The sequence below is a fragment of the Syngnathus scovelli genome, chromosome 2 (assembly GCF_024217435.2).
Source record: "Syngnathus scovelli strain Florida chromosome 2, RoL_Ssco_1.2, whole genome shotgun sequence".
Classification (NCBI taxonomy): domain Eukaryota; kingdom Metazoa; phylum Chordata; class Actinopteri; order Syngnathiformes; family Syngnathidae; genus Syngnathus; species Syngnathus scovelli.
The window spans coordinates 15,534,406-15,556,404 of record NC_090848.1 but is presented as its reverse complement, the minus strand read 5'-3'; the positions used below and the strand labels follow the sequence as shown (position 1 = coordinate 15,556,404).

The 21,999-nt window shown below is 40.4% G+C and overlaps 3 protein-coding genes across 27 annotated transcripts in view; 2 read left to right on the top strand and 1 right to left on the bottom strand.

The window, feature by feature from the left end:
- The window catches only part of cacna1db (calcium channel, voltage-dependent, L type, alpha 1D subunit, b), a 38,466-nt gene extending 29,274 nt beyond the window's left edge, over positions 1–9,192 (top strand). For 24 of the 25 annotated variants that reach the window (XM_049752201.1, XM_049752200.1, XM_049752204.1 and 21 more), the window contains 16 exons: positions 388–479; positions 587–746; positions 834–961; positions 1,211–1,307; positions 1,422–1,524; positions 1,660–1,761; positions 3,086–3,222; positions 3,355–3,471; positions 3,614–4,047; positions 4,489–4,515; positions 5,205–5,333; positions 5,446–5,606; positions 5,865–5,977; positions 6,062–6,196; positions 7,163–7,348; positions 7,525–9,192. In XM_049752201.1, coding sequence (XP_049608158.1) covers positions 388–479; positions 587–746; positions 834–961; positions 1,211–1,307; positions 1,422–1,524; positions 1,660–1,761; positions 3,086–3,222; positions 3,355–3,471; positions 3,614–4,047; positions 4,489–4,515; positions 5,205–5,333; positions 5,446–5,606; positions 5,865–5,977; positions 6,062–6,196; positions 7,163–7,348; positions 7,525–7,812 — 2,409 coding nt within the window. In that variant the 3' untranslated portion in view covers positions 7,813–9,192. The remainder of the gene's footprint in view (positions 1–387; positions 480–586; positions 747–833; positions 962–1,210; positions 1,308–1,421; positions 1,525–1,659; positions 1,762–3,085; positions 3,223–3,354; positions 3,472–3,613; positions 4,048–4,488; positions 4,516–5,204; positions 5,334–5,445; positions 5,607–5,864; positions 5,978–6,061; positions 6,197–7,162; positions 7,349–7,524) is intronic. The other variant, XM_049752199.2, reaches the window with a different exon arrangement.
- Positions 9,193–9,357: 165 nt separating this feature from the next.
- On the bottom strand, positions 9,358–17,894 carry chdh (choline dehydrogenase). Its single transcript, XM_049752210.2, has 10 exons — positions 17,762–17,894; positions 15,745–16,194; positions 15,023–15,253; positions 14,662–14,828; positions 14,371–14,522; positions 14,087–14,216; positions 13,878–14,012; positions 13,261–13,403; positions 12,673–12,775; positions 9,358–12,588 (listed from the first exon to the last, which is right to left on the bottom strand). Exons 2-10 carry the CDS (start codon positions 16,155–16,157, stop codon positions 12,170–12,172), a joined length of 1,893 nt encoding a protein of 630 aa, XP_049608167.1. The 5' UTR covers positions 16,158–16,194; positions 17,762–17,894; the 3' UTR covers positions 9,358–12,169.
- Positions 17,836–21,911, top strand: LOC125987759 (uncharacterized). The gene is made up of 10 exons (XM_049752211.2): positions 17,836–17,972; positions 18,059–18,083; positions 18,631–18,744; positions 18,959–19,062; positions 19,383–19,512; positions 20,090–20,122; positions 20,198–20,221; positions 20,375–20,461; positions 20,566–20,840; positions 21,165–21,911. Exons 1-10 carry the CDS (start codon positions 17,910–17,912, stop codon positions 21,591–21,593), a joined length of 1,284 nt encoding a protein of 427 aa, XP_049608168.1. The 5' UTR covers positions 17,836–17,909; the 3' UTR covers positions 21,594–21,911.
- The last annotated feature ends 88 nt before the right edge of the window (positions 21,912–21,999 follow it).

Genomic DNA, 21,999 nt, shown 5'->3' with positions numbered 1-21,999 from the left:
TGGAGTCAAGCGATGGCACCAAAAGGTATGTGAAACCACGTTAGTGCAGGAGGTTATGTATTAGTCTCATAATCTGAAGGTTGTGAGTTTGGCACCCATAATGTATGTGAAGCCTTCTTACTTCAGGAGGTAGAGCGTCAGTCTCATAATCTGGATGTCTAGACTGATCTTTACATGAGCAGATGTGATTGGCTGGTGCCCCGGCAAGGATAGGCTTCAGTTTACCCATTACCCTTATACGAACAAGCGATATAGCACCCTTACCTTCACCACAATGGCTGATGCTACATGCTGTGTGGCACTGGCCTAGTTGCCCTTAATTAGAAACTTCCCACCAACTAGACTGTTATGTTACAATTGGATTTAACAGCATGTTACCGCCATCAGGTTTTTGGAAAAATAGCCATGGTGGATGGAACACAAATCAACCGCAACAATAACTTCCAGACATTCCCTCAGGCTGTCCTCATGCTCTTCAGGTCTGTTGGGGTCACTTTGAATCATTGCTTACTGCAACGATTACATTTTAACCGGTTGAACGCCATAACTTGTTGCTAATGTTTATTTATTTATTGTTTATTGATAGATGTGCCACAGGTGAGGCTTGGCAGGAGATCATGTTGGCCTGTCTTCCCGGGAAGTTGTGCGATACTGAGTCAGACTACAACCCCGGAGAAGAGAGAACCTGTGGCAGCGGCTTTGCCATCATCTATTTTATCACCTTCTACATGCTCTGTGCTTTTCTGGTGATCCTGACACATTCCACAAAACTGCACAGGAGTCATAATGCAGGCACCCTGAAATGAAAGACCACATCCATTTCCTGTTTTCAGATTATTAACCTGTTTGTTGCTGTCATCATGGATAACTTTGACTATCTCACCCGAGATTGGTCCATTCTTGGACCGCATCATCTTGATGAATTTAAACGGATCTGGTCCGAATATGACCCAGAGGCAAAGTGAGTACTTGGGAATTTGCTTTCTGTTGTGTATTTCTTTCAGACCTTGCCTCCATTTGGCGCTAAACAAAATTGGATTTGGTGAAATCTAATCCTGCCAGTTCGGTAATATTGATTATTCATCATTCATACGCCGACTATAAACTCCTTGCAACTCAACACTGTGCATGTGATTTTTTCCACAGCAATTGTTCCTTGTTGTCTTTTTGTGCTATTGACATCTAATGTCTTGGTTTGTGTTCTCGGCAGGGGTCGAATAAAACACCTTGATGTGGTGACGTTGCTGAGGAGGATCCAACCTCCTCTTGGCTTTGGCAAACTCTGCCCACACAGGGTGGCCTGCAAGGTGTGTACATGATGTGTCATTAAACATGACAAGCTATAATTTAGCCTCCTTCATTGATCCTAATATTTAATATATATAAAATGTTGAATTGTCTGATTTTTGATTCATCTTCAGCGTCTGGTTGCGATGAACATGCCTCTGAACAGTGATGGCACAGTTATGTTTAACGCCACCTTGTTCGCGCTGGTGCGAACTGCTCTCAAGATTAAAACAGAAGGTGAGTTCAAACATTTAATTTTGTGTAAATCATCATTATAGTCCCAGTTTTATTTTTATTGGTAGTCTTGTCAAAGTGCTAAAAGAAGCCCCCAAATATGAAAGAGAATTTCCTATCCTCAATCTTGTCTCCAAGGAAACCTGGAACAGGCTAACGAGGAGCTGCGGGCTGTGATCAAGAAGATCTGGAAAAGGACAAGCATGAAGCTGTTGGATCAAGTAGTGCCCCCTGCAGGTGGTGAGTGGTCACTACACACCACACAAAGACCACTCGGTGTCCTCCTGCTCCCAAAACGACATAATCCTAAATCAAGACCGTATTATTCTGGACCAATACAGATGTTTTTGTGTCTTTCTTTCTTTTACATTTTATTCCAAATGAGCAATGTAATTGTCACATTTCTCAATGCAGATTTGCTTCCTGTGTGTTTGCATGTCATTTTGTCCCAATTTGCTGATATGCTTTATTGCTGTGTTTTAGACATTCAAAAGCTTGTTGACTGTATTTTAGTTGAACTCTGTGCCTTTTTTTTTTTTTTTTAAACTTTCTGCATCCATGTCAAGCTTCTCTTCCCACAGCTTGCTTTGCTCAGTCCACACACTTGGCCTTCTTCTTTTCTCTTTAGCCTTCCTGAGCTCCCTGGGCAGTGCTGTTTTAGTTTGGTGGCATACTGAAAGTTTACTTTGCTTAAAAGTTCACGAGGCTCTGCTCGGTTAAACTATACCTGCTATACCACGCTTTGAATTTTGCACAAAATCCTCAGTTGGTAAAATGCATGCATAGATGTGCATAAAACTGACACCATTATGCATATAAAAAGCAAATTGACAGCTTTGATTTCTGAACAGAGCCTTGTGTTGTTTTCTTCAGCTGTCTTGTATGATGAATGGAGAAACTCTATTGCTTGAAAATGGATCATCGTCAACTTGTGCCCAAAAGGCTTCCATCAATGTTTCCATCTTCAAGCATCCATTGATGATGGGAGTAAAATTCCGTGTTTCTATTGGGAAATCAGTTAATGGCCCTTCATCTGATTGAATCAGATGATGCTTGATGCTGCTTCATTTGTGGCTGTCCTCCTGTCGTCTTGTGTCTCAAGTAGAGAGCTTCGAGCGCTTGCTGCTTTTCTATGCTGCCACCTGCATCTGAAAATGTTATGAATGAAGGTTGCTCACAACAAGCTGCGATAGGGACTGTGGGTAGCTCAGTGAGTCGGGCCAACTGCATATTAGATTTAGAACGAGTTGTTGTCAACAAATGAATTTTTGCTAGGAGTCATTTAGAGTAGGTGTTATTTTTTAGCTAAATGAAGAAGTAGATTTTTCACCCAAGCAAAGCTGCTCATCTTTTTTTGTGTGCTTTTGTTACTAGATATTTTTATGAGTACATTAGATCATTTGGGCATGTTTACCTGATTATGAGAGAGTATTTTCAAAGGTCTTATGGACTTCTTTGTTCTCCATTTGAATGGCTACACGCATGCGGCGCACATACACACGCGCGCGCTCCTTTGGTGTTGATTAGGGAGACCTCGGTGTGTGTGTCTGGTCTGCTCACTCAGATGACGAGGTAACAGTGGGGAAGTTCTATGCCACCTTCCTGATACAGGATTACTTCAGGAAGTTCAAGAGGCGCAAAGAGAAAGGCCTTGTGGGTAGGCGCTCATTCGACAGGATTAACTGCACCATGGCTCTGCAGGTGAGTGCTGTCTAACTCAAAGACAACAATAAAATTCAAAGAAAACTCAAAAACCAAGGTTAACCCTCTCAACTGGCAGGACGTCCTGCGGTGTTTTATTCATTTTCATAATTCTATATGACAACTTTTCAGGCTGGCCTACGCACACTGCATGACATTGGACCAGAGATCCGTCGAGCCATATCATGTGACTTGCAGGACGAGGGGCTCGTAGATTTGACAGAGGAGGAAGACGAGGGAATCCACAGGGTACCCCACATTTTATATACTGAATATTTAAGTAGAACGTTTTATTTTTGAATGATGAATAAATACTAATACGGTAACAGTCACAAATTCTTCCATACTGCAGCATACTTGTTAACTTTTCGTTGCTGGCATCTCTTTGCAGCGCAATGGCAACCTTTTCGGTAACCATGTCAACCACGTCGGTTCGACTCCCCAAGGCTCCGCCCACCCAACTACTGTCACTCAACGTCCTCTACAGATTCTTCCCTTTTCCTGTAATGCCTCAATAGAACCCACACAAACGAGCATGAGGGACAATGATAGGAGCGAAGAGACAGAAATGAACTCATCATCTGTCCAGTATAATCATCATCATCAAGCCTCTCATCAGTCTGACTATTCCTGCTTTAATTCCAATCACGAACAAGCACCTGTACCATCCAACGCTAACCTCAACAATGCCAACGTGCCCATGCTTCTGTCTGTAACCTGTGGGCAGCAGCAGAAACATTTGTTAACAACAGACCGGCCGTCCTCCACCAAAACGGGCTCACCCGTGTCCACCCGCAGCAAGCCTTGGAAGTCGCTTTCAATGAGGTTGGTTTATTTTGGCCATGTCCATAAACATGTTGGTTCATATATGTTTGACTCAAGAAAGTGATTGGGATTGTATGTCTGAATTTATTATGATTTTTGATGTAACATATATATATCACATTCTTCTTACGATACATCTCATTTGGGGTGTTGCTTCTTTAGGAATAACCGCAGTAAAAACAGAAAAATCAAAATGATGCAAGATACAATGAGCTTGCTCAGAAAGAGACATGTTTGGGAATACATTCTTAGCAAAATGTGATGAATTAAAGGTCTAATAATAAATTACTATTGTGACATTTAATCTCAGAATGATACAACAGTGTTTTGTTGAATTGTGATGATTCTTTTTTCATTTTTTTTTTTTTTTAACTTCGGCTCTCGTGTTCCATTTAACCCTTTATGCTGGGCCCACCTCATGCACTCCTCAATTTGGAACAGGAGGCACTGCTATGAGGCCTACATTAGGTAAAGTATTATCCATGAAATGAAAGTATTTTAGACCGAGTCAAGTCAAGTCAAGTCAAGTTTATTTGTATAGCCCTAAATCACAAACAAACTTTAGACCAAACTTTAGACCTGCTGACTGCAGGTCTATGTTGTGGCGCATGTGGTGTAAATTTTGGTGGATGTGATTGAGGTTCAGGTAGATGTAATCTAAGCTCCATCAAAGAGTGATGGGTGTAATTGTATTTCATTTAGGAATATCAGAACAGCGTGCATCAAAGCCTCAGAATCATTATAGAAACCCATTCACCGAACGCATTATTATCATTAACACATTTATGTTTTTAAAATGCTCACCCCTAGCTGGGGGGCTATGGGTCGGGGTGAGCAGGGTGGTTAGTGCCTCACACAGAAAAAACTTCAGAGGGGAAGGTGTTGTCCAAATGCTCACTTCACAAGTTTAAATAGTCTGCAAGTAGAGCTCTCTATACAGTTCCTTACACATAAATGTACTTAGGTTATTCTCTTTTGTACGTAAATACGAGAAGAGACCACCACCTATGCGCCTAGTTAGACCATGATTTGTGCTGGGCATGTAAAAAAGGGCCCTCTAAGTAAACAAACAAAATTCATTCATGCTTGTGATAAGACAGCTGTAAATGTAAACTTTGGTCATTGTCATGTTTTGACTCTCACAATTCACCTGCCAGGTCAGAGGTTCGTCGAGGTCACCGCCCCGCCCTTCAAAGATCCAAGCCAAAGGACGAGGAGCAAGGCTCGGGAGACGACCAGAGTGCAGACGAGTCCCATGAAGATGACATTGTGGTCACTAGGGACAGGTACAGTCAGTCACACTCTCCATCCATCATCCATTCATCACAGGAAACCATCAGCGTTCCTCCAGTCTATCTCAGCTCAATTTACTTCTGTTATTTTTATATTTGTGGGCAGGCTGTCAAATAAAGAGTCTTGCAACAAAGAGGGCGAGTTGGACGCAGAGGTCTCCAGCATGGAGACCCATCAGTTAGATTGTTTCTATGACGATGACCAGCAGCCCATCTGCCAAGACAGCCAGCAGTCACCTCGGAGGTGGCTTTTATCATCACCGCAAGGTGACACACACACACCCTGAGCTTGCTGAGCTTTCTTTCCCAGTTAAACCTTCAAAAGGTCACACGCTAGTTGCTTCATTAGATTCACCTGTATGGCTCCAAATACAGGACTAGAATTTTTCATACATTTGTACTGAAACGTAGGTGTACCTAATAAAGTGCTAGATGTAGAATGTTTCTCCAATTGAGCCAACAAGAGACAGTCTAAATAATATTCAATTTATATCTATTCAATCTATCTGTTGTGTGTTTGCACAGCCCTCAACAGACCAACCTTCAGTTTTGAGTGTCTTCGCAGAAGAAGTAGTCAGGAGGAAGCTCCGCCCTCTCCTTCATGCACAGCTCTTCCACTGCACCTGCTACAGCAACAGGTACCACAAGCACATTTTCTTTTCTTAAGGTTAAACTTTTTATCTCTTACCTTTTTGGCATTTTTTTTGTCCTTTTACCATCAGGTTATGGCAGTGGCTGGCCTGGATGCCAGTAAACTCCAGCGCCTCTCTCCCACACGATCAATCCTCTCCTGGGCCACACCCCCTGCCTCCCCTCTAGCCTATGATTCTTCGCCCTGCTACACGCCGCTTATCCAGGTGTGCACAAACACTTGCTTCCGTGTAAAGGTTCTTTGCAAGGAACATTGTAACACAGGTCAGCTAAAATATCTGCAATTAATGTCACGGACCGGAATGGAGCAGGGTGACCAAATGCAGCTTGGACCAGGGTTTATTGAAGGGAACAGGTAGTTGGAAGGGAGGATAAAGGGAACAAGCCAACAGAACCGGCAAACTAACACACTTAATGGCCTAACAAATATTAACGGGACTGACTGACAGGGCTGGCAAACAAAAACTGAACTAATCGAGAGACATGAGACAAGAAGACACAAGAAACTAGCGACAACAGAACATGAGACAAGAAGTAATCCGACAAGGGTGTGACACGCAGACAGGCCTTATATACGCGACAGGTAACGAGAGGCAGGTGACTGTGATTAATTAGTACATAGATTGAGAGTAGACACAGGAAGGGAGGGGCGAGCACACAGACACTGACAGAAACTATGACAATATGCACATAATAAAACAACCAGGGACGAAACATGACAATTAAGATCACTAGCTAAACTCAGACATTTTGAATCAGATCTATCATTTATACTGAGGACATTTGAATAGAAATATATATCAGACCTTTATTGCAATTCCTGAAATAGTGGACAAGCGGTTAGTAAACTGCATCTCACTTTTTAGGATTAGACTGCTAATCTTAGTTTGTGCCTTCTTGTGCAAAATTTGCACATTCTCCCCATGCTTTTTTTGGGTTGTGTCTGCTTACTCTGCATTGCACCCACTCTCCCAAAATATGCACGTTAGGTTTATTGAAGCCTCTAAATTAATCGTATGTGTCAGTGTGTGTATGTCAAAGATTTTTTTTGTCTATCGGATGAAATGGCCAGGGTGTAACCCACATCTCGCCTCAAATCAACTCTGCTCACGCAAATGAGGACTTCAATGGATGAAAATACAAAAATTATACACTTATGTGTGTGTCCTTAGGTGGACTGGAGGAGCTCAGGCAGTGTGGGAAACATCCCAGCCTCAGTAAAGAGGAGTTCGTGGTACACAGACGAACACGGCAACGTTTCCAGCCGTGGCTGCTCTCCCTCACAACTCCAGCTTCCTGCTAAGGGTTGTTCACATTTCCTGCAGAATAGAGGCAGCGCCAACAGTCTAGTGGAGGCTGTAAGTGTCTCTATCCGTCACTCGGCGATATCTAATTGGTTGCCGAGTGCATTCAAGTGATCTTATTGTGAAATGACATAAAATCATAAATTAAAACCATTAGTTTTTTGTCGTGAACATATACTAAAAATATCTTGAAGTAGTTATCACTTGAATGTGTTTACTCTTTGCCACAGGCGTTGATCTCAGAGGGTCTGGGAAAATACGCCAGGGACCCCAAGTTTGTGTCGGCCACCAAGCACGAGATAGCCGACGCCTGCCAGATGACCATCGATGAGATGGAGAGCGCCGCCAGTAATCTGCTGAACGGCAGCCTGGCTGACCCAGGTGGGGACGGGGCCGCTAGCTCAGATCCTGCCACGCACAATATGACTACAGTGGACTACAGTGACGAGGAGACCTACGTGGCCGTCAAACGGGAGGAGGACCTCGCAGATGAGATGATTTGCCTCACGTCGCTATAGCAGCGGCCCACATCCGATTTACTTTTATTTATTGATTTATTCCAGTTGACACGTTGCTGCTTTTCCACAGAGACAGAATCGTTATGCTCCTACAATAGATGACATACGAATGAAGTGCCTGTTTTTCTCTTTTTACGTGAACAGAAGACCTCTGAAGAAAACAAATATTGAAAGCAGAACACTAATTTGATGTTGTATTTGATTTATTTATGTTTGCTTGAATGGTGACAATTGTTCAAGACCAGAGAAACCTTCTTGCTCTGCAAAGCCATTCCAAATCCTATGAATTCACTTTGGAAACAACATGGGTGTTGATCATTGGGGTGATGACATCACATGTGCTTGTTGGATTTAACATCAGAGACTTGTGTTGTTTAGCTGTGCCTCAGCTTCAAATTGGATTCAAATGGTTTCTTGCACAACAACTACTTGCTCTCATCTGTAATACAGTGGAATCTCTAAGATGAACTTTTTTTCTGCATCAAAAATAATGGTCAGTGTAAAAATATTGCAGATGTATCATTTTCAACTTCCAAAGTTTTGTAAGCAAAGATACATTTTTCATGAGAATTTTTTTAAAGGTTCCACTGTATTTCCTATGCTTTTTATTTCAGGGTTCAGGAGTCAAAGCAAAATTATTAGAGGTAATTATTACATTTTGAATGAGTCCATGTTATTGACTAGGCTTGAAAAAAAAAATCACATATCACATATATACAGTGCAGTCCAGGAATTCAATAAAATAAAAATAGTGTGCTTTGCTGTTTTTGTGAGAGAGTCATTCAATGATTAACAATAATTATTTCTAAATATAGATTCGCAGTAAAATATCGATGATCATAATGCAATTGTTGACTCAGCTCTGTGGGACAATAAGATACATGAATATCTGCTGCAAATGTTTTGATTGGATTAATTGAATATTGGTCTATTATGTCTAAACAGCATGAGATTTAAAATGTGTTTCATGGTTTTAGGATTACAAAATTGACTTATGATTTTTTCCATCAAGCAACATCTAAACATTGTCATGGCCTAATTTTATTATTTATTTTAAGACGCATATAAAACAGAGCGGCAGACGGATTGCACAGATTGTACCAGAAATGAGAAAATCCCAGTCGCCCTTCAAAACGATATTGGACTTTTAATACATCATACAATGAGATGCAATAACAGCAGCTAGTAAGGAAACATAACAAACAAAACAAATGGCCAGTTGTCATTAGTATATATATTATTTTATTTTGGGGGGGCATTTGAGTGTGTGCAATTTTTTTATGTATGTTTTGTAATGTTCCACTGCTTTCTAGATGTTCAATATTGTAAACTTTCTGCTTTCTACCTGTTGTACAAAATAAAAACATCAGTTTGGTATCATCTTTGTAGCACACATTTGTATTAGATTTTCAACAAATGGCTAACAAAATCACCGTTTTGTACACTGCACTTGCATTTTCATAAAATAAAAGTCAGGATTGGCTTGTTGTGTTCTAATGTAGTGTTACAATCATCTGTACCAGTAAATAAAACAAAGACATGGAGTGGGGGAAGTTACAAGGCCTTTAATTGGAGTGAACAAATTTAAGACAATTTTAACATTTAAAATTTCATTTCATGTAAACAATTATTGTTGCAGCATTTCAGCTGGGCAAAGGTTCTTCGTAGTGTCGTGCACATTAGCTTTTACAAACAGTTCTGACTCATTACATATTATACATTCAATGCGCTTAACAATAGCAAATAATTGTTTCATCCTCCAATGCTGCCGCTAAAGTTATTACTTGTAAAAATTCAAAACACAACACTTAAAAGTTTGTAAGACTTTCAGAGTGGCTACTCCGCATTTGGGGCAGAGTGCACGACCTGTTTTTGTTTTTTTAGTTTTTTTATACAGAGCAGTAGTTCAATTTGCGCAAAATTAATGTGTAAATAAAATTATCATTTTGTTTTGTCATTACACTTGGCTCTTTAATTGGCTTTTACATGCAACACCAATCGTACCAAAATCGATGTGGCCACGCATACCAAAAAGAAAATAATCTGATCATCGACACTGGATTGTATCATGTGGCATGTGACATTTCATGGTGTGAAGTCTATAGACGTAGTTGGCTCATCCAAAAATTATTTTCCGTAGCAGTTCACTCAGTTCAGGTCCCACTCATTGACTCATGTGCCCTGTGATTGAGTGGCGACCAATCCTGGGTTTATTCTGCCTCAAATCAGATGTGAAAGGCTCCACCTCCCTAACGCCCATTGACAGGGTGTCGAGAAAGAGGTGGATGGAAATAAATTACATTTTTACTGTGGAATTACTGGTTGTAGCTAAGACTAGACTAGTCCGTCCTTTAAACAACCGTAAAAAAAGGGAGCAATTTGATGACTCAACAGCAACAGACACTGCATACCAAATAGACATATTGGTTTCACCAAATAAAACAAAAACAAAACAAAAGTCTTGCCATGCTCATAAACAAGATGGTTCTTATTATGTGTACGGGAAACAATTTGGGTTATATAATCAAACTGGAAGATTCCAATGTCACATTTGAAACAGATGTGAGTGGAAACAACAACGGCATAAAACCTCTGAGAAGCTGGACAGCCACCCCATACAAAAAATATTTGTGTGTGTGTGTGTGTGTGTGTGTGTGTGTGGGGGGGGGGTAATCTGTTTTGTTTGGCACCATTTCCGAAGCATTTGGAAAAAAAGTGTCATATCTATTTTATAGCACCAACCAACACAAACGAAGCACAGACCAAACTGACTATTTCCCCCGATTTCTTTGTGGGGTGGAGGCGCCTGGTCTGTGTGAATTTTCACACTCACAATCACGTACTCAGGAAGGAAGGCGACTGTTCTCTAGTGATCATCTCTTCAGATAAAACAAAGCTCCTTAATGCGACCTCAATTCTCAAAACATACTCTTAAAAAACATTGAGTGAACTCAAAATTTCAAGGCAACGATCTTTGATAAAACTTTAAGTTGGGCAATTCAATAAAATATTTTAAGTTTTGCAGTTGTAAAAATTGGATTTCTTCACATTAACTGTAAATAAAAGATATAAATAAAAACAACGGCAAATTGTTCTGAAGAAAATAACTTGCTTGCGTTGTTGTGTTCACTAAATGTTAATATTTTCCAATTCTCCAGTACTGTTTTAACCCCCAAAAATACAAGTTGTGTTTTTTACAGTATAGATCGCTAATTGTCAACCAAATAACTAATAAAAGGTTAGGGGAAAACAATTTAGGGGAAACATGCCTGAGACTGGAGACATAAATCAGCCAATCACAGCTGAATTTTGGTCAATTTTAGGCCACATATAAACAAAAAAAGCATTCATACTCACATTCACACCCCTGAACAATTAAGAAACATGAATGAACCTGACATGAATATTTGGATTATACCGCAAACCCCCACATGAGCAAGAGGAGTACAAGCAAGCTCGCATACATTTTTATCACAAGCTTTGCGATTGCATCCACAGGCGCATATGAAATTATAAATATAGTTAAGTATTGTTCTAAAACTGAATAGATCTGTACTAGTTATACTGTATTTTTATGACTTGCCGGTGCTCAATGGGCAGCTGTGTCTGGCTTGCTCAAAAGCCAAGAAATTAATGAACATGGAGTTTGGCTGCATGAGTGAGCTAGTCAGATAACAGTGACATCAAGCAGTTTCAGGTCGAGTGTTTTGTTCCCAGTCATTAAATTACCTCGCGATTATCTGTTTGTAACCTACAGTACATGTTTCGTTACTTGGGGAGGTCATCTCTCCAATAAAAACTGATTCAATACATATTTCGATGTCTCGATGCAGTATGATTCAAAGATGGATGATTTTGAAGTAGAAAGATTTGATTCAAATTGGTTTAGTAGGATTTTGATTCTATTCAAAATGGTATGACTTAGTCCAAAAGGTTATGATGTACTGAGTTTCTTCTTGACAGTTGAAAAATGAATGAGTACACTGCACTTTCACTTCGAAAATTATTGAGATGAATCATCTTTTATAGGGTGATATATTAGCTTTGAAGAAAATGCCACACAGACTGAACTGTACCGCAGCAAACCAAATCATAATTCCACTGTATTGAATGGAATCTAATCATTCCACGTTAAAATAAAGCATCCTTAAATCATATTGCACCCTAAGTAATCACGCATATTGAATCATAGAGATGCACACCCCTGATATATATTGTATTCCATTTGGTTCGATTCCATGCACACATATTTTCTAAATCCAGACTGATTTTCAAATTGGTTTACATTACACCTCTTTTAGTTACCATTGTAGTTACTATAGTGGCAGTATAAGTAAACAAGAGGCTTGTTCCAGTTTTATCTTTGAGTATCTAGCGTGGGCGGCTGGTACACCGGTACTTGTGGGTCAACAAGTGGCGGGCGACCTCTGATGAGATCGGCGGCCTTCTCTGCTATCATGATGGTTGGCGCGTTTAGGTTGCCACTAACAATGCTCGGCATGATGGACGCGTCGACCACACGGAGGCCCTCAACACCAAGCACACGCGTCTGGGAGTCCACCACCGCCATCGGGTCGGAGGGCGCGCCCATTTTGCACGTGCACGACGGGTGATACGCACTGTCAGCCTTGTGCCGCACAAAGGCATCAATGTTGGCGTCTGACTGGATCTGGGGACCGGGCTGAACTTCCGGCCCCCGGAACGGGTCAAAGGCTTTTTGGGCAAAGATCTCTCGGGAGAGTTTGACGCATTCTCTGAACTCCAAAACATCGACGTCTGAGAGAAGGCAATGGTGGCGATGAGGGTCAAATATAGAATCAGTGTCGGTTTCTTATGGTACCTAAGTGATGAGAAACGTACCTGTGGAAAGATAGTTGGGCTGCAGAATTGGGTGGTCCTGAGGGTTAGCACTCTTCAACTTCATCCAGCCAACACTCGTGCTTCTCATTGGTCCCACGTGAACCTACGACATTAAAACAGGTAATCAATAACGTACAGGTTCCCAAAATGTTTAGATCTGGGGAGCCCCTACGGGAAATACGTGTCATTATATTAATGAAAATTAAACATAATATGTGTGAGGTTGCAATTGCAATAATATGTCCAAATACTGTGTATATTTTTTGTTTCGCTAATATGTAGTATGTTGGATTCATTCAGGTGTGGGGCACAGACAGTTGTGTCCTCAAAGTGGTCTAAGGAATTTATCATTTTATGATGGATGCACAGTCAGCTTCTCTGGAAGTTTCTGGGAAACTATTGCTGTTTCTGTTTTTCAGAGAGCAGCCGTTATTTTACTTCTGAATGACACGTGAGTTTGAGTGCTCTCTTTCAGTACGGGTGAATGTTATCTGGCCCATCATCCACCCACGCTTCAATCTCCAAGAACATAAACGTACTTTCCATCCCTCCCCCTCAAAGCGAAAATAGACAGCATAGCACACCAACCTGATAAGCTTCTATCTTTGAAGCAACCCGCCCATGGTCAATGACTTGAGAAGGCAAGAAATGAAATTGAATGTCAGGATGTGGGACTTGTGGCCGACTGCGAATAAAACCTCCGCTCTCCAGGTGTGCCGTTGCTCCGTAGCCTTGGTGACAAATGACAATAAGAGAAGGAAAACAATGAGCTCACTGTCACTGCCAGATTTGGAACTGTCCTTTATGAGTACTTACGGCCGTGACCGATATAGTAGTACGATAACAGTAACGTAATAAATGTAAGAAGTTAAACACTTTCAAATTCTATCAAGGAAAAATATTGCCCAAAACTCCCCAAAAAGTGCAATAAACAAATCAAAAACTTTGGACAGTAAGTGTAAAATTTGTTTTTATGCAACATTGCTCGAGTTGCTTGAAAACAAATGCGGTTTCAGTTTTGAATCATTTACTATATGATGAATTATAAAATCATATTTTGCATCACTGTTGAAATTTGTACTGTACACTCATTTGTTGAATGGGTACAATATCAAGAAAGAAAATGACCCAACAAAGTGCTTGCAATCTTTGACCCGTGTATGACTAATCTGATTATATAGTAATTCTGCACATGAGAGTATTACCAGTGAAAATAGAGAGCCACTCCAGGCCAATTTTGACCATGTGGAAAGGTTTCTGGGCTTTGTACAGCGTGATGGGCTGAGTGCATTTCTGCTGGACGTATAACTCCAAATGATCCTGCAGGTTGCTGCCCACACCTGAGAAAACATTCTCAACATCAAGCTCTCCTCTTGACCAAGCATATCTAGTCTCAAAATGTTGTGAAATGTACCTGGTAAGTGTTGGACCACAGGGATGCCATGTTGCTTCAGGTCATCGGCGTTTCCTAAACCGGACAACATGAGAAGCTGCGGTGTGTTGATGGCGCCGCCGCTCAGGATCACCTCTTTATCTGCGAAGACCTGACAACAGCTGATTTGTGAGTTTGTAAATTGATAAAAGTTTTTTGCATCTACAGTGAATCTGAAAGTACTCACAGGGCAGTGTTTTAACACCTTATTAAATGTAGATTCAATTAATTTCACACGCATCAATTCAACTTTCTGTCTGTGTGACCTGTTTCGTCTCTCCTTTCTGTAGATATTCCACGCCCACAGCTCGGTGGCCATCAAACAGGATCTTGGTGGTCAAGCAGCGCACCTCTGTCTTTAGATTGGGTCGATCCAGGACCGGTCTCAGGTAGGCACTGGCTGTGCTCCACCTCTTCCCTGAAAATTATTTAAAATATAAAACACAAGTACGGTTTGATATTAAGGCATGGAAAAAGTTACATCTATTTGGTGTTCTAAATGACTGTTCTAAATGCTAATAGACCTTCAAGTTGTGGTAGTTCTGTGGCTCCTTTACCTTTAAAAATGGTCATGTCCATCCAACCCAAGCCTTCTTGTTGGTATCCATTCATATCTTCAGTGAAGGGGTAGCCCGCCTGCTGCCCTGCCTCAATAAAAGCCTTGTGAAGAGGATGGTTAGTCTTCCCTCTGGACACGTGCAGTGGGCCACTATCTCCGCGATACCTGCAAAGTGGGAATACAGTGTAGGTTTTCCAAATCTGAGTCGAACCCATCTTTGACTGCAATTACATATTACCAAGAAAGACTAAGACACCCAACGCTTGCATAATTGTTACTGATCAGTACTACTGAAATAGTGCTATATGACTCTGCATCATTTGTATATTTATTGATGAGCAAATGTTTTTGTTGCAGACCTGTCGCCGCCGAGTTCATGACACTGCGCCTTCTTGAAGTAAGGCAGGCAGTGGTCGTAATCCCAGCCCTCGGCTCCTTCTCTCTGCCACCGGTTGTAGTCTTCAGCGTGCCCGCGGATGTACACCATGGCGTTGAGCGAAGACGAGCCGCCCCAGACTCGCCCCCTTGGCCAGTACATGACCCTGTTGTCCATGTGGGCCTGAGGCAAAGTGTGGTAATACCAGTTGTACCTGTGGGAGGAAGAAAGGTGCCAGTGTCACCAGTGTTTAGACGGTGGGAAATATTCACAAGTTAAAAAGACCTCCTGGAATGATTGTGTTCCCCATTATGTGTTTTATTACACTACCCATTATCACTCTTAATTTAAACTTATTATATTTATATATTGTATTTCAACTAAGACACATGCCCAGTTTCTAATCATTGTGTCTCTTCTCATATGGGTCAAAAGTTTTCAACGGTATCAAAATGACCAATCGATACCATAATACTTTTTGCCACCCTCGTTGTGTGCTAAAGTGCGAAGGACATTGATACACATGTTCAATTAATTAGTTTGGAGGTGACAGTGAGTCATGCCATGCTGAGATAACACATTAGTTACGTCATCTGAGGTTCTCACCAGCCAGACTTTACTGGAAACACAAGCTAGATCGAGATTCATGACCTCACTGTTGTTAGCCGTAAAACTTGGATTGAATGTGATTACTGACTCCCATACTTGTCATCACAAAGGTTATAGGTCAGCGCAGCCGGCATGTGGATCTTCCATGACAACCGTACACTGCCGAACAGCAAGTCTTTTGGCCCGGCTTCTAGCAGCAAGGCTGACTCCTGGGCATCCTCCGTGAGGCGGTTGGCGAGAACGCAGCCTGCCGACCCCGCCCCGATGATGATATAACTGTATGATTTCTGATGGGCTGCAGACGACACTGAAGACGATGACGCTAGAGTTCGATGAGGGTTTGCGATACTGACACATCCGTAACGGTGCGAGACGGCGCCAGGGAGACGAATCCTCGGGACAAACCGCCGATCAGGAACATGGGTAAAAAAGCTCCTGCTGTATGCTGAACATCTCCCACTCACAATTCGTCTCGCTCCAGCTAGGCCAGGAACGACCACCGACAACATCCTGCTTCTGGGTGTGATCTTTTCATACACTGGTCAGCTGTTGGTGGAGACCAGAGCAAACATTAGAGCAGCGATTTTTGAATGTTGCACCACTATTTGTACTCCGGCTCCCTCTAGTGGTATGAAATAGAATCACTCAATGAAAGGTTATAACTTAACGTAACATAACCTTTGAAGAGACCCAAATGTTTTTTGGAGATACATTTGGTTAGTTAGTTATCATTTAGTTATATTTAGTTGTAAAAACTTTTAATTAAATATTTTAGGGGTTTTTATTTTCTTATATTTAAATGCAGTTTCACATATGGCTACAATGATATTAAATGGTAATAAAACCTCATTTTTGATTTAACAAGGAATACCTTGCTATACTCATCGTCATTATGGTGGAATTATAGAGTTAAGTATTTATGATGGTGTACTTGTTTTAAAGTTTGACAATCATTACATTAAAGTACACATTTAGTCAGACCTCAAATGAAATTGTAAGGTTTAGAGAAAAGGTTTAGAGAAAATAACCATATGAGCAAAATTTGGCATGGCTAATTCTTGTGATACAATATCAATGCCTCAGTGTCAAATTTCTTTTATTATAATCCAGGATGTCTCATGGTTCCTGGTGGTAGCACTTCCCAAGAAACTATATAAGAGACCCGACAAGCAATGCATAATAAAGTCAATCTCGTGCAAAAATAAAACGACTGCCCGGAAGCCAGAGTATCTGGCCAAAACCACTCAAGCATGAAAATAAAGAACATGCATGTGATTCAAAAGTAAAATTGCTCAACTGTCAGTTAGATGTGCTCGCCACTAGCTCATGCCATACTGCCCAATTTGACACTTAGACGGAGTAATTTGTGTTAAACTAAGCCGTTATAGCATTGTATGTGACCCTTTTAAGATGCTGACCGATGGTCACTTATTAATTTCACAGGTAACAAATGTTTAACTTGGTCTGCTCTTGTTTGGATCTGAACAGGATTTAATAATGTCCTTTGCTACTAGTGTTCAAGCAAGAGCTACAACAGCCCCTCTTAATGTATAAGTGGTGGGTAAAAGATATTCTCAAGTGCAGACGGTGGCACATGTGGGCCATGTATCATATAACCAGTTTACAATTTCAAATTCAATTCTGCCATCAGCCTGAAATGTCAAGTTACTCTATTTGTGAACTGACATGTTGAAAACAAAAAAAAAAAAACAAAAAGGGTAAGGGGAAAATAAAGTTCAGTATTGCAGTACTGGAGTTTTAAAAAAAAGTCTACACATCGAATCCAATTACGCAACATTTGGCTTATCAGCGTCTGGGTCCACTGGTGTGTTTCTTGTTGGCTGACCCACTTAGCACTACAGAAATATACGTTAAAATAAATAAAACACATCATGCATTTTAATCATGTAAATGAGGCATTACACATTCAGTGATTCTCCAAAGTTGTTGATTTTAGTTTAACAGCCAAAGGTTAGCAGCAGAAATCAAAGCGCACCAGGAACGCCTCAGTGGCACATGTTTATGGACGTCATATAAAATCACGTCAGTGGCATGCATGCAAAACAGACGGCAATCAAGTGCAAGAAGTTGCAGAAATAAATAGCCAGCTTACCGTTTGAGGGCCGAATGGAGCACAGCACACGACAGAGCGGCTCGAGTGGGAGGAGCCTGGACGGAACCAGCGGACTCCGCATGCATAAATACAAACACGGAGAGCAGAGCACATTTAACGTTCACATCTCAATTCCACAATTAAAGTCATGAGAAGGCTGAAACTTTTGGTCTGCTTGCATCTTGTGGCTCTGGTGACGTCACACGACATTGTAAGTTGCCTTGCTTTATGAATAGCTCCATGACAGGTCCATTGAAATGTCAAAATAATGAGAAATGTTGTGCTATATCCTTCCAGAGCGTCAAGTGTCATGAAAATGATGGTACGTATCTTCTATGTTTCTTATATGAATACCGAGGACAGAGGTGACAAAAGTACCCACACTCTGTACTTTAGTAGAAGTACAGCTATTTAAAAAAAAAAAAAAAAAAACCACTTGAATGATCACCATTTTACTGTCAAACCCATTTTGATCATTTGGGATGATTTGTAAAATAAAAACTTCCTTAAGTATTACTCTCTTTTACATGTGAAATATATTAATAGCGTTGCTAAGATTTTTCTTCCCTGCTTATGACACCTGTTTACATGGGCACTTGTTGCTAGGCAGTTATTAAGTATCACATCTGTTTAAATGACAAAAGAGCATCTGAGTCATAGTGGGGTTACATGGCAAAGAAAGTACTGTAGTCATGTTTAAAATAGTAATAATAATAATAACTAAAAAAAGTTCTGAGTTGTCTTAATTTTGTGATTGATTTAATCACTGTTCTGTATGTGACGTAAAATATAGAATGGCAATGTCTCCTTGTCTATATAGTGTGATAGATATTGTCGAATGCATAAAGAAGAATGGTCTCTTTCTCCAGATTTCCCTCCCTCAAGTGAGAACAGTCCATCTCTGCTGGCAGACTTGAAGGTTGAGCCGGTAAAAGTGTCAGGAATAGACATGATAAACATAAGCTGGGCAATTAACATTGATGGTAAGGCTCGTTAAGTTCCTTTGTATTTAAAAATATTCACAATGATGTTTGAAATCACTTGTTGCATGGTATGAAGACTAGAGACTATGTTTTGCAAAAGTTAAATTTCAATCTATAATAGCTTACAATTCATCCAAGCTATGTGAAATTGAGTTGACTTTTCCTCCAATCTCTAGAAATCAGATGTATCATGTCATTTCTTGTCTCTGTGTAGCTAGCGTAAAATACCTGATTGGCACGCGCATTAGGGGAACGGAAGTCCACCTCTGTGAATACTTTCCACCTTTTGCCGAGTCTAACCTCACTGGGATACATCAGGTATTACAACAGAGATAGATCCACTGATTGTATTGCTGTTTCCACAATGTCAATGTCTCTCCTACGCTGAATTTAAAAGTAATGAGAGAAGCCATCGTATTCCCATTGGCTGGGAATTAGATGGAGTATGTTCACTCCCACAACAGCGCAAACGTCCCTTCACGAAATTACCAAAAGAAAGAAAGCGCCACCCATGCGCACAGTTAGACGGCTGCGCTTGCATTGCGCTGGGCATGAAAATAAGCACTTTGTATAAGAAATGTAGAAGTTCCAAAAATTATTTTTACAATACGATTGTATTTTCTGTCTGTCCCATTTAGAAATGGTTTCATTACTTAGTGAGTGAAAGCTATGGCTCTTTGATCCTGGTGGCCAACCTTCCTTTGCCACCACTGGGAAGTGGCCTTTCTTATAAGTTTGCAAAAATCATCACTACTCAAGCTACACCGAGTAAGTACACTTTAGTAGAAATTCCTCAATCCATGATAATACTGTTACATTTAGTAGACCAATCATGACTGCAAATGTTGAACTGATGACAAAAGAAAAAAAGAAAAGAGGGTGGTCCTGGTGTGGAGGGAATTAAATCGTTATATTTTAAAATGTCCCTGAGTGTTATTGCACCCCATGTAATGCGATACTTGGCAAATTGTCATTTACGAGCGATGCAAACTGGACACTGCGTCAATCGGTACTAATCAGTTTGACGTTCCAGATGATTTGTTGTTACTTGGACTTTGATTATGTTAGATAATTCTGGCTTTGGAAGCTTTTACATGCAGTTACATATTAATAATCATGACAAGCTAGCCGTACTGTAATCAAATGAAAACGCAATCGCACTGAATGAAAAATAATTGAATCATTCTCCTGTACTGTTGTGTGCTGTTCTTGATGCTCAGGCCAAAGTATCAAGACGGTGCAATAAATAGTTTGACGTTTTAATTGTGGCAGGGCCTTTTATTGATGCAACTGGGTCAAGATATTGGAATAAACATTTTGGCTTTGTCCTGTATTTTTTTTCCAGGTCTCGCACCAAATCCAACAAGTTTTCCTACAGGTAAGGAATCGTAAAACCATATTTACATAATGATAATAGTAAACATGAACTAATGTAAAATCCATTCCTCTCCAGCTGATGTTACTGATATCGCCACAGGTATGACATAAAAACAACATGTAATAGCAGAAAATAAAACAGCATACACATTAATATGTATTGCAACTTCAGTTTATATGATAATTAATTTAGTAACTATTTTTGCACATAATGACTACATCAAAATGATTTTCCATTTGTTCATTGGTGCAGATCCTAAAAACAACTTCACCAGCATTTTGGTGAATGTTTATCTGGGATTGGCTGTTTTGATGATCCTAACTTCTGTCTACATTATCTGTAAGTTTAAAATCTCAAGACATAAATAGGAATGTTGTAAACGAGACCACTACTAGACACCAACACACTGAATACTTCACAACCTATTTACGTATTTCTTACAGATAAAAGGTGTGGGACTAACTTGGCCATATCAGTGGGGTTTAAAAGTTTACCAACCTCAGTGGAAGTTCCCATCCATGTCCTCTTGGTGTATCCCCCTGAAAATGGAGCCTTCCAGAAGGCTGTGATGGCCCTGGCAGAATTCCTGCAGAACCATGCAGGCTGCAGCGTTGCGATCGATGCATGGCAGCAGAGCAGAATTGCACGTGATGGTCCCATGCGTTGGCTGGCTGACCAAGTCAAAGCTGCACAGCGTGTCCTCATCGTGTGCCCGTCGGTAAGATGTCAAATTTATGTTGGTGGTGAATGTAGTATTTGGTGATGCAAATGAACACTTGTGTCCAAACAAAATTTGCATCTACTGCGCCATTCTGTACACCCATCTCCATTTTTCTACTGACCAAAGGCACATATTTAAAATTGGAAAAAAATCAAAGCACACAACTAAGCCAAAATGTCTGGCCTCCATGAAGTGGACTTTGCAAATTTTCCCTGTTCTTGAGCAGGTTTTCTTGCAGAGTTAAACCAATATATTTGTTTACTGCATTATGCATTTTGCCGTCATTGATCCATGATGTCAACTATGGTGCTTTCATTGCAGTCAAACCACCCTACCTCCACTCCCATATCCACCACCATGGGGGGAATCGCCATACCGGCTGCAGCGCACGACCTATACCCTCTGATCCTCAACATGGTTGCAAGTCGCGCTAAGAGTGCTGATGAGCTCGCTAAGTTCTGGGTGCTGCAGCTAGGTGATCACCAAGAGAAGAGGCCATGTAACCTGGCTCCAGAACTGAGAGCATGCAAGCTTTTTTGTTTACTGAAAGATCTGAACAAACTGTGCCGCAGTCTGCACACTCAAAGACAAGATGGCAAAAAGAGCTTGACTCTATTCCTGAGACCTGGGCTAATTGACAATAGGTATGACAGTATGGTGAAGTTAAAAGACTCTGTTGAAAAAATAAGGGGATGTTTATTGATTTCGAAAGAGACATTACCGGACAATTCTGTGATCATCACTGTTTGAATATTTAGTTTGGACTAATATTAATAATCCACATAGTTGAACCTATGGAATTATAAAAAAACAAAAATCATATATATTTTTTTAAGTACAGAAGATTCCATTCATGTTTTACATACGGTTGTGCCTATTTATTCTGAACAGCATTTTTTGGGTAGATTCTTGCATCTGTCTGACTACAAGTATTAAACATAAATAATAAATTAATAAGACATGCCATGCCAGAACGTATATTTTAGGAGCAACTATGCGAATCAACTGGATAAGACAGCAGTGTACTGTATTTTGACAATGCATAAAATATAAATATGCTTTCATGTTTTTGTTATTGTTTTTTTTATTTAAATTTAAATAATTTATGTTACAAACTTTAATTATTTAAATTTAAGTTTGAGTTTTGTTAAAGTTA

Excerpts from the sequence above, each read along its gene's own strand:
- LOC125987759 (XM_049752211.2), top strand. The coding sequence starts at position 17,910 with ATGAGAAGGCTGAAACTTTTGGTCTGCTTGCATCTTGTGGCTCTGGTG. Across the intron at positions 18,745-18,958 it reads CTGGGCAATTAACATTGATG|CTAGCGTAAAATACCTGATT; the intron begins GTAAGGCTCGTT and ends GTCTCTGTGTAG. Across the intron at positions 19,513-20,089 it reads CACTACTCAAGCTACACCGA|GTCTCGCACCAAATCCAACA; the intron begins GTAAGTACACTT and ends TTTTTTTTCCAG.
- chdh (XM_049752210.2), bottom strand. The coding sequence starts at position 16,157 with ATGTTGTCGGTGGTCGTTCCTGGCCTAGCTGGAGCGAGACGAATTGTG. Across the intron at positions 15,254-15,744 it reads TATAACCTTTGTGATGACAA|GTACAACTGGTATTACCACA; the intron begins GTATGGGAGTCA and ends TTCCTCCCACAG. Across the intron at positions 12,589-12,672 it reads GCCCAACTATCTTTCCACAG|ACGTCGATGTTTTGGAGTTC; the intron begins GTACGTTTCTCA and ends GCCTTCTCTCAG.